Source organism: Phytophthora infestans, genomic scaffold (genome assembly GCF_000142945.1).
Source record: "Phytophthora infestans T30-4 supercont1.53 genomic scaffold, whole genome shotgun sequence".
NCBI classification, from domain to species: domain Eukaryota; phylum Oomycota; class Peronosporomycetes; order Peronosporales; family Peronosporaceae; genus Phytophthora; species Phytophthora infestans.
The window spans coordinates 229,495-244,234 of NW_003303706.1; the positions used below are offsets into that span (position 1 = coordinate 229,495).

Consider the following 14,740-nt stretch of genomic DNA (forward strand, 5'->3'; position numbering starts at 1 on the left):
AGCCATCCTAGAATCTTCCTTAAACTAATAAATAAAAATCACCGCCGCCAACAGGAACATCGAGGCGTCTTGCGACACGGTATCCAAATGCTGTAGTCGTAGCTCGTAGATTCGAGAGTCTAATGGCTAATTTGGATTAAGCACCGAATGAGCGCACTTCAATACATGAAGATGTTTCAATTTAAATATTGTTTTTAGTTTTGGATGATAAATTAGCATAATTTAGTTAATTTCAAGCTCATACCGGCAGTACAAGCGGGTACTTAGTGCAAGTTGGACAAGCTATTACTTTCGTTTGCGTTGATGGGGGCTAAGCTTCATTCGCCGTGATATCGAGCACGACGCTAAACTAAATATACTGTGTAGTTATGCTTTTCGCAGTGCAGGTGGTGCTGGGTGGAAATTGAAGATACCGTGTTAGCCAGCAAAATTAATAAGACTCTGTAAAGATCACTAGAATAATCTTTTGAAAGCATGGTAAGCATGATGCTGGGGACTTAGAACTAATTGTACGACTTACTGGAATATCAGCATTTTGTAGCGACTGGTCTAAATTAAACTCCGATTTGGGATATAAAGAAGTCGATTTAGGCTCATAAGGACTCAGAGGTCTTGGAATAGCTATCACGACGAAGCGAAGCAGAGGCTTGAGTGCAAGCAACCAGATAAACCTAAACTACCGTTGCGTAGCGCCGGCGTTCGGCATGTAAAATACTAATGACACGGGAAGGCAAGGCTTTACCTGCTCGCGCTACATTGATGAGGCGACTACACATCGCTTTACTCAGTCATTTCAGTGGGAAAATAATTGGTATGCAAACCTTTCGCAACCACCACTGCAGCTTGGCTCCACTGGTCCCTCTGTCTTTCTGAGTGTGTGCTTCACTTGAAATTCAGCTCGGACACCAAGTTGGTCATGTTGTCCCCTATGTACGCGGGTGTGGGAGTTCGTTGATTATGGGGCTGTGTATCAAGTCGGCAGCTTTCAATACGGGAAGTTTTGGTGTTTTTCTTTTAGCAGTAGAAACATATTTCGCTGTCTCTTAAGAGCAGTGGAAAATGTATCGCAACTGACAGAATGACACTGTGGAGGGGGGATTAGCATAGGCGACGAATAAAAGGATGATGTGTAAATATTTAGCGATTTGACGCTCAGTGCTGCTGCATAAAGTGTTGTGGTACGAGATCCGGGTTAAATTTACATAGAAAGCTCTGTCATTACGCCATAAGTAAATTCATATACTAGGACTTACTGTACAGATAGTTTTAAAACAGAGCTTCCCCACTGGTGACAACATGACACCGTGGAGGGAGAATTAACATAGGCGACGAATAAAAGGATGCTGTGTAAATATTTAGCGATTTGACGCTCTGTGCTGCTGCATAAAGTGTAGATCGGGGTTAATTAACATAGAAAGTTCTGTCATTACGTCAAAGGTAAATTCATAGACTAGGACTTACAGATAATTTCAAAACAGAGTTTCCCCACTGGTGACAGCGTTTTTCTGGTCACACCCAGATCTCCTTGGAATTTCAGTACGTTTTATAAGCTCTTCGTTAGTGTTCACACCGACTTCTGACCTTGTTTTCATCAGAATTGCGGTGCTGGAGGAGAGACCTATTGGTAGCATGCCGAAGGATCGCTTTCGTCGTCATTCTAAGGGAGGTGCTCGTGATGACGTGCATAGTAGAGAGCTACGTAGGCCCAATCCTGGTAACGCTCCTTGGCAAAAACGCATCGTGACGTGGCTCACTCCGATATTGGATGACAAGTTTGTTAAGTTTTGTTTATCAAAATGACATACTGCTAGCTTTTATGCAGTGTAGATGATGATGGTGATTTGAGGACGTCGTATTGTTATTAATAGAGGTGCAGCTGTTATAGTTTTTGCTGACCGGATGGAGATACTCTTAGAGGGGTTGAAAGGCAGGAGATACTAATAGAGTCATAAAGCGGCTCTGTATCTAAGAACATATCTTACGGTTTTGGACCATGTGTAGGACTCGTACATGGTTATTGCGGGTAGATGGATGATGCTTGTTCCAATACGCAGGTCAATGTAGTACCTGCAATAACGCTCCAGACTAACTAAAACAAGCGGACTCGAGCGCGCGGAGCCACTGTTAGCGCAGGCGAGCGGGGTGCCCACGAAGCCTGTCCGCGCGGTATTATCGGAGGTGGGCCCAGGGCCGATCTCACGTGCGAGCTGCGCATTCCACTCTCCAGTATACTACACCTTAATATCGCGAGCAAATCGGGTGGTGGAACAGACCAAGTGCGGTTTTGTATTAATAAAAACGTTGTACTCCTTCATGATTTGTTGATTGATTAGGCTACCATCTGAGACCCCTTTTAGAAGGCGACGTTCTAGAAATCATTCAGAGCTATAGAAACACTATCAAGCTCCTCGGGAGATATGCTCAGCTATTTTCTATTACAACCCCTGAATCGCAATTTAGGTAGGGTACACAAACCGAAGCCCTGATCGACCGAACTCCTTCGTGATTTTCTCAAATTTACAATTTCCGGGTGGACGGTATGTCAACACAAGTTACCCACTTGCGTGCGCGGTCATGACGATTTGATTGGTGTGTTCATCACAATAATACGATCTAATTTCGTAACGTAGTTAAGATTATATAGTCGGATCCGATAAGTGATCTGCTTTACAGTCCCACTTTCGACTTTTTTATTTCTCCTATAATTAAAAAGAATGCGTGGGGCCTTTGTATCAGATCTAGGATGGCACATACATGAACGAAACTTGCTGGACTTAGGAGACCTTGCTGTATCGTTGATCTACTTTAACAACGGTTTAAATAAACACAATCACGGAGCCAACTCTCCGGAAGCGTGCACATGTGATGACATAGTATACCACAGCCTTTTTCTTCCGAGCAGATATATGTCGTCGCTGTGTCCTAGACCGCAGCGGATTTAAAGCTTAATTGAAAGAACTAAAAGAAGCGAGCCCCGCGCTTATAACCAGAAATGACGCAGTGTAGGTCATTGAATTAGGCTGTAGCTAGTAGTGCTGTGTACCATGGCGGATCAGTAACTTTTCCAAAAAAAAATGTTTAAAACCCTCAATGGTGTTTGCAAGACATGGATGCTTCGAATACGTCCGCAAAGTAGACATTTGCATTACCAATTTAATCGTGTTTTACGAAGCTACATAACATGCGGTAGCCGTATCGACCATTAATTTCTTTGCATAAAATTAGACAATGGTGCTGCATAAAAAGTAGTAAGTATTTCTCCGAGTGAAACGGTTTTTGCCCGAGACCTGGATATTGGTTGCCAAAACCGCGTTAAGGTGACAGGTGTCCATTGTCGACAATTTTTGCAATAGTAGAATAAAAATATAAACAGGACATTCGTCATGTGACGCCAAACACTTTTCAAATCATCGACACTTAGTTTTTAAAGCGAGAGAGGATATTAATGGCCGATGAGTATTACTCTTTACGGCTCGCCAGCAAATTACGAAGGGATGTTTGCCTTCGGTTAGCTCCAGCAAAATTGACCTTGTTTAAACGAGCCTGAATGGTGTAAATGTACTCGAGTACTGGAAGGCTTGACAATCAAATGCACATCTTCCCGCCTGTCACGCCGCCATCTCGATAACGTTATTTCGTGGTGTATTGCGTGTCCACCATGCCGCCAGATACATCCATTGCATTACAGCCCCGGAAACTTCAATCGTACATGACGGATTGCTTGCTTCCAGACAGCTAAAGTATTAGCACAATAGCCGTAGCTGGCTAACGTGCGGCGTATAAGTAAGATTTGCTTCCGCATTCTACATGAAGAAATGACATTTATACGGCTTCCCAATTTTGTGAATAGTTGCCGGGTTGTCTCTAGTAACAGCTTTATAAAATGGAGTTGTAGTCAGCTTTTCAGTGATAAATACGCGCGCTTAGCTTTTCAGAAAATTCACAGAAAGGAGTTCGCCATTTAATGTTGAACAGTTTATGTATGTGATTTTCTGTATTCTGCGTTCACCTCCCCCATATAAGCAACGAACCCCGATCCTGCAACCTCAAGGGACCCACCGTCGACCTTCCTCAGTTGCCAGAAAGACACCGAGAGATCATCAGCCAAACACATGGCGTCGCCATCGCCGCCGCTACGTGTAGCCGCCTGTAGCTACTTCTGCCTCGAGTGCGGTCACGAACAACTCTTTCATTCCGAGTACAAGCGGTAAGGCCCTGTAATCGCGTAGCGCTGTCCACTTTCACTTTCTGCATACGCATGAGAGAGTGATTCTCATGCGGTGATACTCGTAGCGACTGACCATTTTGTTTATCTTCAACTAGGAGCAATCGCACCAGGGGCCTTAAAATCCTGCGCTGCTTTCCGCACTGCTGTCCGGAGCATATTGACCGAAGTTATTGCGGATCCTCACTGAGTGTGAAGATTCGACTAGCGGAACGTCCGATTGGAAGTGCCCCACTTCAGCCTCCACCTAGTGAGTTGTTGGCCGTCTTCGCCCGCTTCGAAGCAGTCAATGATGTGAGTCTTCGACCTGGAGAGTGCGTCGAGGTAGATAAAATCCAAGAGGGTGTACAGCCAGAGCCGAATCTAGACGGTCAGTGGATCGCTGGGGTCTTGGATCGGCCATCCGGATTGGTGGTCACGATCAGAGGCTCAGATACTGCTTTAGATGAGGAGAAACCTGTAGTATTCCACTTGAACAGTAAAGCTTTTCCGAGGTGGTACTACGACTGGGAGAGCGGTGCTAACAAGGCGCAGAGGCTCATGAAGCATTCACTAAAAACTTATGTGATGGAGCGCGTCGCCGTGGACATGGACGACAATTTTACGACCATTTCAAGTCGAGAGGCCTACACGCAGTTGTACCGCGTGTTGCATGTGGTCTCGTCGCCTGATTTTAAAGACATTTCGTTCCGACGAGCTCCTCTGGACCAACTACAAGCTGCACAAGCACACGCTGTTGTGCGGTTGGCTACACAACAGAGTCTGCAACAAGTGAAGGGAGAACCACTAGGACTTCAAACTGGAAGTGCGTCTCCCAGCACTCAACGTGCAATGGGCGTGTCGAAACAGATACTTCCTCAAAGTGTCTACTCACCGGCGCATAACGCGAGCGTCATGCCAATCGCTCACGCACGTGACGTCTCACTAGGGAGTGGGAGGATTTCTACTCGCCCAGGTGGGTCTCATGAAGAGAATCTTCTAAATGAAGCCAAACGTCAACGTCGACATACTCCGCCAAGGTCAAGCGACCAGGGAATGATCCACCCTCTGCAAGATAAATTAATCTGGGAGCACGTCAATGCACCCGCCGTAGCGGTATCCAAGAATGTGACTCTACTTCTCGCGTTCGTCCGCTGGGTACCTGTCAGACTTTATGCGCCGCTAGTGGACGAAGTGGTGAACTCGATCAAACTCAAACTGCTTGACACGTCCAGGTCGACCCCAAACAAAGACAATCTGGACTTCTTCTCACGGTTAATACTCCAGCATGCCCACGTAGAGGAGAGTGTACGAGCTGCTGGCAGTGGTCCACTCCCACTGGAGCTGGAGACTCTCCTTCGAGTAGCTATTCAGACGGTGCTGTGGTTGCTCTCTCATGAAACGCTTGGCTGGTTTCGAGAGTTTTTCCGCCTGAACGCCGCTCTGACATTGGACAAGAAGGCGATCCGGTCGTTTTTTATTCAGTTTTTACTTGAACTAGAGGAGCATTTGAACGCAGAGGTGTTTGCAGCCTCCACCCTGCACAGCTTGACCAACATGGCAGAGCAGGTGATTGCAGCGGTGTATTCGCATGAATGTTTCCACAGTCGTCGGCCTCTAGTGCGGCAAATCTTAAGTGGCCAAAGCTTCGCTGGGTGGAACATGTTCGTCGCTCAGATGCGAGATATTTACATTGGTACTACAAGCTCACCACAGTCTCTCGATCGTAAGGCCACTCAAAAGACGGCGTTCCCTCCTCACAATGCTGTCGAGCGCAACTGGAATGGAGAATGGCTCTTGGACACGGATGACGTGCAGTGGGATATCAACGAAGCTAGCTCCTCTTTCGGTCGCAAGATGGATGCTGACCCCAGAGTGCCCAACGTGTCACTCTTTTTGATGGTCGAGATGATGACGCAGATTGTCCGAGTTGAGGTAGCTCTTGACGTCCAAGGGAGGTCATTTCGAGAACGAACACCGCAAAGTGTGGCTGGTTGTCTTGACTGTATGAGTCTGGTACTAGATGGCAAGGAACGCGTGTTTCGGATGCTTCCGAATGGGATGTCGACAGGTGCCGGATTGGGCTCTCACGGAGATTACTTTGGTGAAATTCGCGTCGAGGCACCAGGTCAACTAATTCTCTTCCTCGAGATGCTCAACTGGTCGCTAGAAGAAGGATCTCCTTTCTATTATGTACGTTCTTGTATCGAGCTTCAACAAAATGGTCGACTTTCTGTCAGAGGAGACATCCTGGTGACTACAGGGCCGAGTACCTTCACAGCAGAAGAAATTCCGTACGTGGAAGAAATGAGTTTGCGTGTCAAGCGTAAATCAGTCGAAAAGGCTAGTGCCAGAAGAGTTCCTGCTGCTGGTGCATCACGGGATGCTCCCATTATTCCTTGGAGGGAGTACGGTACGTTTCGGTTGTGCTATTACAAGTTATAGCACAAGCTGAAACGAGGACTTGGGTGTGGGTCAATTGGAAGCTTTCGCCAGAAGTATTGCGATTTCAAGCTGGAAAATTTATACAAACGTTTATGGTAGTTTTTTGTACATAGTTCTATACTTCTTCAATTATTTCGACCCTTATAATATACAAGTAAGAGTCTGCAGATAATGTTAATATCTTCAGCTCGGAAAAAATAAATAAAGTGGAAAATAATGACAATAACGGAATTGGCTCGCGTTTAATAGGGGCTAAATGTATCCAGCAATTGAAAAAATAATGAAAATAATATTACTGTTTCCCGTTTTACGGAATAATGAATTGTCTTTCCTGAAACCCCCAGTACTATTATATTTATTTGTTCTGAGCCCACCGGTTCTCCGTTATTGTGCCATTAAGACCGAAAAATGATCAATCGATCCGTTGTCCAGGCATCGCTCGTGAGCCGCACCAAACAAATAAAGCGGTTACGAAGGACCCATGGGGTTCGACTTTCCAGAAGCCCAGTATTTGGTCTGCATCATGACCATTCTCTTCTACCATAAGAAGTACCGAGAAAAACGCTGACGTACAGAGCTCGTTACTCCCGGCCCTTTCCGCTTCTTGCTTATATACTAGCAGAACGTAGAAGTACGTGCACGGTAGTTGATTTACGTACGTTCATTTGACATCTCCACGGCGTTTTTCACGCGAACACCGAAATATTCGAGTGTCCTCTGACGAATCACGCTATAATACCTATCATTTACGATGGCACGTACCGGGCGATTTGTATTGTAGATGTGGTGGCTTGTGTTGAGGTGCTACCCATTGGGCCCAACTCGCAGCACGCGACAACTTCAGTCTTCTCAAGAGTCTCTAACAAAAGCATTTGTCGTCGGTTTTCTGATTAGTGACATCCTTCTTTCTGGTAAATGTAATTACACATTTTATCATTACAGCCAGGAAAATATAAAGTCCCAACTGTACAGGACGTCGGAGCGTAAGCAAAGAATACGAAGCGGTTCGAGTCTACATTTCCACGAAGGTTTCTGGCCATTTTCTCGCTGATCTACTCTTACAGAATTCTTTATTTGTGGCTATTAAACGACCAGTTTAAGTTTAAACTTAATGCTTATATTTATTCTCTTAATGCCCCTATAGACTGATGCGCTCAGTCGCTGGCAAAAGGAGAAGTGAACTCCTTTACCAGCCGGACCATCATCGCGCGAGTGGTTCCACTTGCAGAGGGCTTCCCCTGTGCAGGCTGTTTATTTTAATTATTTGGCTACTTATTTGTGTCTTATGATGGATTCTTTTACAGAGCCGCCTATTTGACCGGTGGACACTTCCCACTTACCGGTAGGCTCACTGGTATTTATACCATCCCTTAAATACTCATTCTAACACCCCCACTAAGTGTTCATCGATATCAGAAGGTCTTTTACTCCAATTTTGTCTCTTAGTATTGTAAACTGCTTTGTAGGAAGAGCCTTTGTAAGGATGTCTGCTGCCATACTTGTAGTGGGGCAGTATTCAACAACCAAACGTCCTTCTTCTACTAAATCCCTTGTAAATAGAAACCAAAATAAATACAATCATCAACATATACTACAATGATAATCCATTCATCCCCCACTTTTTGTACGTAGATGCAAAACTCTTTGTTGCACCGGACAAAACCTAACTTTGTGAGAAACTTATGAATGACTTGGTACCAAATTCGGGGTGCTTGTTTGAGCCCATAGATGCTCTTTTTAAGCTCGCATACTAATCCCTCTTTTCCGGAGATATGATACCCAGGAGGCTGTCTCATATAGATTTTCGTATTCCCTTCCATTGTTCCATTTAAAAATGCTGTATGAACGTCCATCTGATGAATGTGACAGCTCAATATAGTACCAATAGCTAATACGAGTCTTAGTGATTCAAATCGTGCTACTGGCGCATACACCTCATCACAATCAACACCGAATTCTTGGTGATTCCCTTGTGCCACTAGCCTCGCCTTAAACCGTTCAGCAACCCGATTCGCATGATATTTTACCACAAGTACCCAATGGCATGGTAAAGCTTTTCTGCCAGGTGGTAGTCGCACAAGTTCCCACGTGCCATTATCGATAAGAGAATCGTACTCGAGGTCTAGCGCTTGGCGCCATTGCTTACCATATGGACTCTTTAAAGCTTCTTTTACATTTCGCGGGATTGGGATCTTATTTTGGACCATATCATCTACAATGACTTTATCCAGTTGTGTTTGGAAGCACACATAGTCCCCGAAAGGTGCTAGCCGTCTCATCTCACGCCGCGTTCGCTTTGGTGTCTTAGCAACTACTCCCACTGCTTCCACTAACCCTCTCTTTCGATTTGGCGCTATTTCAGCTTGAGGTATCTTTAGTTACTCATTAGATTCTCCCACTGTTTGAGTAAATTTGTTGTTCTAATCATTGGTGTTTGCTGCTTCTCCGAAAGCACGCATTATTAAGCTAGTACTCTGCTGTATATCAAACATTACATTTCGAGAGTGAATGAACTTATTATTATATACATCAAGTAGTCTGTAGCTTTTGTACTCATCTGATATTTCCAAGAATCTGCACTTAACGGCACGAGAAGATAGTTTCTTATCTTTCCGTACCTCTTCTGGTATGTGTGCAAATTATATGCCACCCCAAATATGAAGATCACTAACGTCTGGGACCTTGCCGTAGACCATTTCATATGGTGTCTTGTTTCCTTAACGGCTCATTGGAGTCCTATTCTGCACATACGTCATGTACATAAGCGCTTCTGGCCACCAGCGTCCAGCCATACCGGCATCTTTTAGTGCACAGCGAGCTTTACTCATTTTGGTTTGATGATCACACTCTGCTGCACCGTTCTCTTCTGGGCAGTATGCGTTTGACATCTGAAACACTATGCCCTTTTCTTTACAAAACGTTTTGAAGGCCTGATTTACAAACTCAGTACCACCATCTGATCTTATGCGTCGAATTGTAAACTTACCCTCTGCAAGAGTAACGATTTAACTTTGCCATTGACCTCTCCTTTATTTCGTAGTACGTATGTCCAACGCCACGAAGAATTGTCATCAATTATGGTCAGAAAGTATCGTATTGTTCCTAAAGTTCCATACACACCCATGGTTTTCATAGATTCATTCGTGTCCATGTGAATGGTACTTATAGGATGCTCATCTCGTCCACCCTGAAGGTTTCTATAAGACATCCTTCTCATTTTCATTTCTGCACAGGTTGAGCAGAAAAAAAATATATTTCTTAGCTTGCAACTCTCAGTGTATGGGATACCTTTAACGAGTTGGTTACTCATCATAGTAATAAGCTTTTCTTTGTTAATGTGCCCTAATCGCACATACCATTCTTTCATTAGGCTCTCAATCTTACTAAGGTTTGGAATAACCAGTGGTTTGCAAGGCATTACCTTAATAGCATTGCATGTTATTGGTCTTTCCCTTATCGTACTATCTTGCACATAGTACGCTCCATTGTATGCCTTTGCTACAAACAATAGTTTGTGCTTCCACAAAATGAACTTGTGCAATCCACTATTACTGGCTATAATTTGATATCCTGACTTCTTAATCCAATATTCACTCAGAATGTTGGACTTTGCTTGAGGTACTAATGCAATATTTCCAAACCGTATTGACTTAACCCCGGTTGGACCCATTAACGATAATTAAATGGTACCAATAAATGTATTTCTTAGTTTAGAGCCTTGTCCAAATGTAAATATGTAGTCTGTGTTTGGCTCTTTGGCCACGAAGACCGACGAGTGTCCAGTCAATCCGTACCCGCATCCTGTATCCAAAACCCAACAGTTTTCTGTTAGCTCAGCTAAAGGCTTTAACAGAAAGGGGTACAGTTTGCTTACCTTTTCCTCGAAGGCTTGGCCCTTTTTCTCCAATTCCTTAGCAGCAGATGTGACCAACGTGCTGTTGACAGGCGTCACTTTTGCGCCGTCGAATTCATGCATGTCATCGTCACTGTCGCTTGGTGGGTCGCTTGATACCACTGGTGACGCAGGCGACGTGCCTCGTGGCGTCAGTGGTAAGTCACTTGGCCCCAATGCCTTCGACTCGTCTTTACCGGGGATGGCTGACGCCGCATCCGAGATGTTGAGGCGCTGTAGCGCAGCCGCATCTACCGGAACTTCCTTGCACTCCATAGCCTGGTGCATTTGTACTTTCTGTGCCTGGATGCGCTGTAACATGGCTACATCCACCGGAATTACTTTGCGAGTCTCATTCTGTGGAGGCTGTACGTTTTGTGCCTTGTCACGACCCGTTCTTTGAACCTTGAGTGGGCCCCCATCACTGAAGATGTTGCCTCTCCCAACTCCTGCCTTTCTGTCGGCCTGTCGTTTTGGGCAATTCTTGTTAAAGTGCGGCCCGATTCCGTTCATCCCGTTGAGCATGCCGTTGCAATAGTAGCATGCATTCTCATCATCCACAGAGAGAGAACGCCTGCTTGCGCTTGACCGGTCTCTTGTGGGGTCCTTTCATGTTCGTGGCCGAATTCTGGGCCGCAAAGTTGACTTGCATCGGCACAGGGGTTGACCCATGGCTCGTCTTACCCATAGACTGCATCTCGGTCTTACTTTTGTTACCAAAAATCGCTTTCAACTTTCTTTCCACCTTTTCCAAGGTAAAATCTTCAGGCGCAAACGTCACGCTTGGCCCCCATAAGTGACTTGGCAACAGAGCCAGTATTTTCCAATCATGAGCTTACTAGGTAGCAGGTGTACACGAAGTACCTCTTGGCCTTGTCGGTTCAGCCTGTTGCGTACACCGCGCAGACGCTGAAACAGCTCTGTCACATTGGCGAAATCCATAACCAGGACAGCCTCAATTTCTTGAATCATGTCGACCATGCCCATCGCGTTGTTTTGGCCGAAAGCAGCTTCAAGCTGCTGCCAGAACGCGGGCACTATCTGTGACATCAGTGGTGTACTTAATTGCGCCATGTATCGATGAGGCAGTGTCTGATTAAAGCGATCCCGAAGGTAGGATCCTTGCTCAACCAGGAACGCCATCTCCAGCTGGTATTGCTCCAGCTCCTGAGCAGTCGCACCTGCGCCCGGCTCCGCAATTTGGATGGGCCGAGTCAGCGGATCCTCGTACGCGAGACGGGGCGGGGGACGCTTATCCTTGATTTCAGCCACACGACGAGAATTCGTCTTGTTTGACAGATGGGTCAGAACCGCATCTTTCCAACGCTGAAAATCGTCTGCCTTTCCGTTGAACTTGAGTCCAACAAAGTTTCCCTTGTTATCCTTGGCCATCTTAGAGTTTCCAACTTGAAATATTAAACGACCAGTTTAAGTTTAAACTTAATGCTTATATTTATTCTCTTAATGCCCCTATAGACTGATGCGCTCAGTCGCTGGCAAAAGGAGAAGTGAACTCCTTTACCAGCCGGACCATCATCGCGCGAGTGGTTCCGCTTGCAGAGGGCTTCCCCTGTGCAGGCTGTTTTATCTTAATTGCTTGGCTACTTATTTGTGTCTTATGATGGCTTCTTTTACGGAGCCGCCTATTTGACCGGTGGACACTTCCCACTTACCGGTAGGCTCACTGGTATTTATACCATCCCATAAATACTCATTCTAACAGTGGCACCCGTCGACGACATCTAGAAGTATTCCACGAGCGAAAGCATTTAACAACCCTGACACCGACAGCCCTGAATATGTGGTGGCTGCTGCGATGGCGAGTTAACGCGAGCAAGTAAGCCAAGTTACCGGCAGCTGTTGGTATGCTTATCCATTTTTAGGCTTGACATTATTTTCTGTACTTTAATAATAGTAAATACTCTCGATAACTCTAAATGGTTCGTAAGCATCATTTTTTGACGCCGTATCATGTACTGCTGCCGGGGTTCCCAGTGGTACTTTTTTTAAGGTCAACATTTATCGAAAACAATTTCTGATCATCTGAACGTCTTTCAATTGCTGCCTTGTCTTTTGCGCAGATGACAGCTACCTGCGTTGCGAATATGAGCTGCCTCTCTACGACACTTCAATTTAAATTGAAACTGACATGATCATTGGACCACCAGTACTTGGTGTACTCTTCCCACAGTACAATGCGTGACTTGAAACTTGGGTCTTTTTTCGCTTCATCCAACCTTTATCTCGAAAGGCCAAGTTTATAGGCTACATCATTAGGTAGATCTCTTGCCCGGTACCATTTCTTGTAATTCAACTCCTTCCTCTTAAGATAATCAAGCTTTTTAAAAGGAGCCATCACCTGGAAAAGACGATGTTTGTCAGCGAAAATGATGACAACGACGTCCAGGCGGGACTGAAAAATTGTAATATTGCTTGGACTTTTACTTATCATAATTTTTAGCTTTTGCATAACCCCTCTCTCTTCCTCTTGTGAAGAAACATGTCCGTATGTTCGTTCAGCCTCAGGAACCGTTGGTAAATGGTTTCTTTCTGACCGCGATGCGGGGAAGAAGCAGCATAACCGGGCACCGGCAAACGCTACCGAAGACGGCCACGCTATCATCGGGGCTGAGCGGGGCGACCAGGTCCCTTTCAAGGAACCTCGCCGACGAGCTTGATGACGTTGCGGGACCAGAACCGGTCTATGAAGACTATGACAAAGGGACCGAGGGTTTTAAACCTTCGGTGGCGAGTGCAGATCATTCAGCATTTCTGCAAGCGCCTCGCCCACCAATCAACGGTGATACACCAGCCGCCAAGCGCGTTTTCGACCGCGTACAAGCGCTGATGCAGAATGATGAGTGGATGCAGCTGTTGAAGCCCCTCCCCAAGAGAGAGGCCGACTGGCCTGCGCATGCGCAGTAACTTCAATACCCAGTCAACTCGAAGTCGACTAGCCGAGTTGCCGAGGATTCAGTCTCGCTATTGTTCTCGCTGGGCTTCGAGAATGAGACGTACCCATCTACGATGTCGCTCCAAGATTGGAGTCCTCATGAAGCCGGAGCTGATCTCCGGAAATGGAAGAAAAAACTTCAGAAGGCATTTGGCGCTGTCGGCATCAACGCTGGAAAGCAGCCTGTGAGTTGACCAACCGTTCATGATGAAGATCCGTCCACGATTCCGCTGCCGCGGCCACCCCAACGACTCGACCAAACTCCTCCGACCAAGCGTAGGGCTGAGCGCGGTGCCTTTGGCACTACCGAAGCTTCACCGTACTTTCAAGACTCGCACATGGTTACGCCACCTTCGGAGAGCCGTATGCAACGTGTGTACACTGGTAACGAGAGTTCGTTCGGTCGCTGGGGCGGTGCGCGAGCTCCCAAAGATGGTGCCGGACGTCGTCAAGTTGACAGCGATGGCTCGTCAAGTGACGATGACATTTTGGTGCGTACATTCGACGAGGAGGATCCTCAAGTCGAGATGATGCGTCAGATGAATGAGCTGGCGACGCTGAACGACTTGGACCCGACACCAAGGATTGAAATGGCATCGCACCGACCGTCGGATCGCATCACGCCGTTCTCAGGCTCTCGCAGCAAGAGCGTGAGCTGTATGCAGTGGCTCCGTGGGCTCGTCTATGAAATTACTGGAGCCCATACAGATGCCGACAAATGGTGCATTCCATTTGAGCTTAGTCTCCGGGACGGAGTTATTCATTGGCTCCGTCAACATCCGAAGAGGACGAAGAGCAAGTGGAAGCTGTTGAGCGATGCGTTCATCCGCTATTACTGCTCGGAGTTTACGCAGACGGCACTATCCTGTTACTACTCTGCAGAGCGGGAACGTAACGAACGTATGTGCGACTACATAAACCGGCTGAATGGCTACGCTCGGACCGCCCGTCTACACCTTGAGAAGAGTGGTCGCGACGCGAAAGAACACGTACAGAGGTTCCTGGCAACATGCGATGATGAAAAGCTGGCGGGGAGTCTTTACCACGCTCGAGTCACCGACATTCACGATCTCGAGCAGATCATCGAAGCTGTTCTCAAGGGCAAGAAGAGAATGGCCAAGCGTAACAGTGAGTATCGATACTCCAAGAGTCGTGATGCGCGACGCGACGATGCCTACGCCCGCAACAATCGGCGTGATGACCGTCGCCGCGATGACAACCGCAATAACCCAAGCGTGACGCTCAT

At 46.4% G+C, this 14,740-nt stretch overlaps 1 protein-coding gene across 1 annotated transcript; it reads left to right on the forward strand.

The window, feature by feature from the left end:
- Positions 1-4,112: 4,112 nt before the first annotated feature.
- Positions 4,113-4,896, forward strand: PITG_17270 (uncharacterized protein; the record flags this gene model as incomplete). Its single annotated transcript, XM_002896737.1, has 4 exons — positions 4,113-4,207; positions 4,327-4,417; positions 4,481-4,789; positions 4,843-4,896. The coding sequence occupies 4 exons, from the start codon at positions 4,113-4,115 to the stop codon at positions 4,894-4,896; spliced, it is 549 nt and encodes a 182-aa protein (XP_002896783.1).
- Between the last annotated feature and the right edge of the window lie 9,844 nt (positions 4,897-14,740).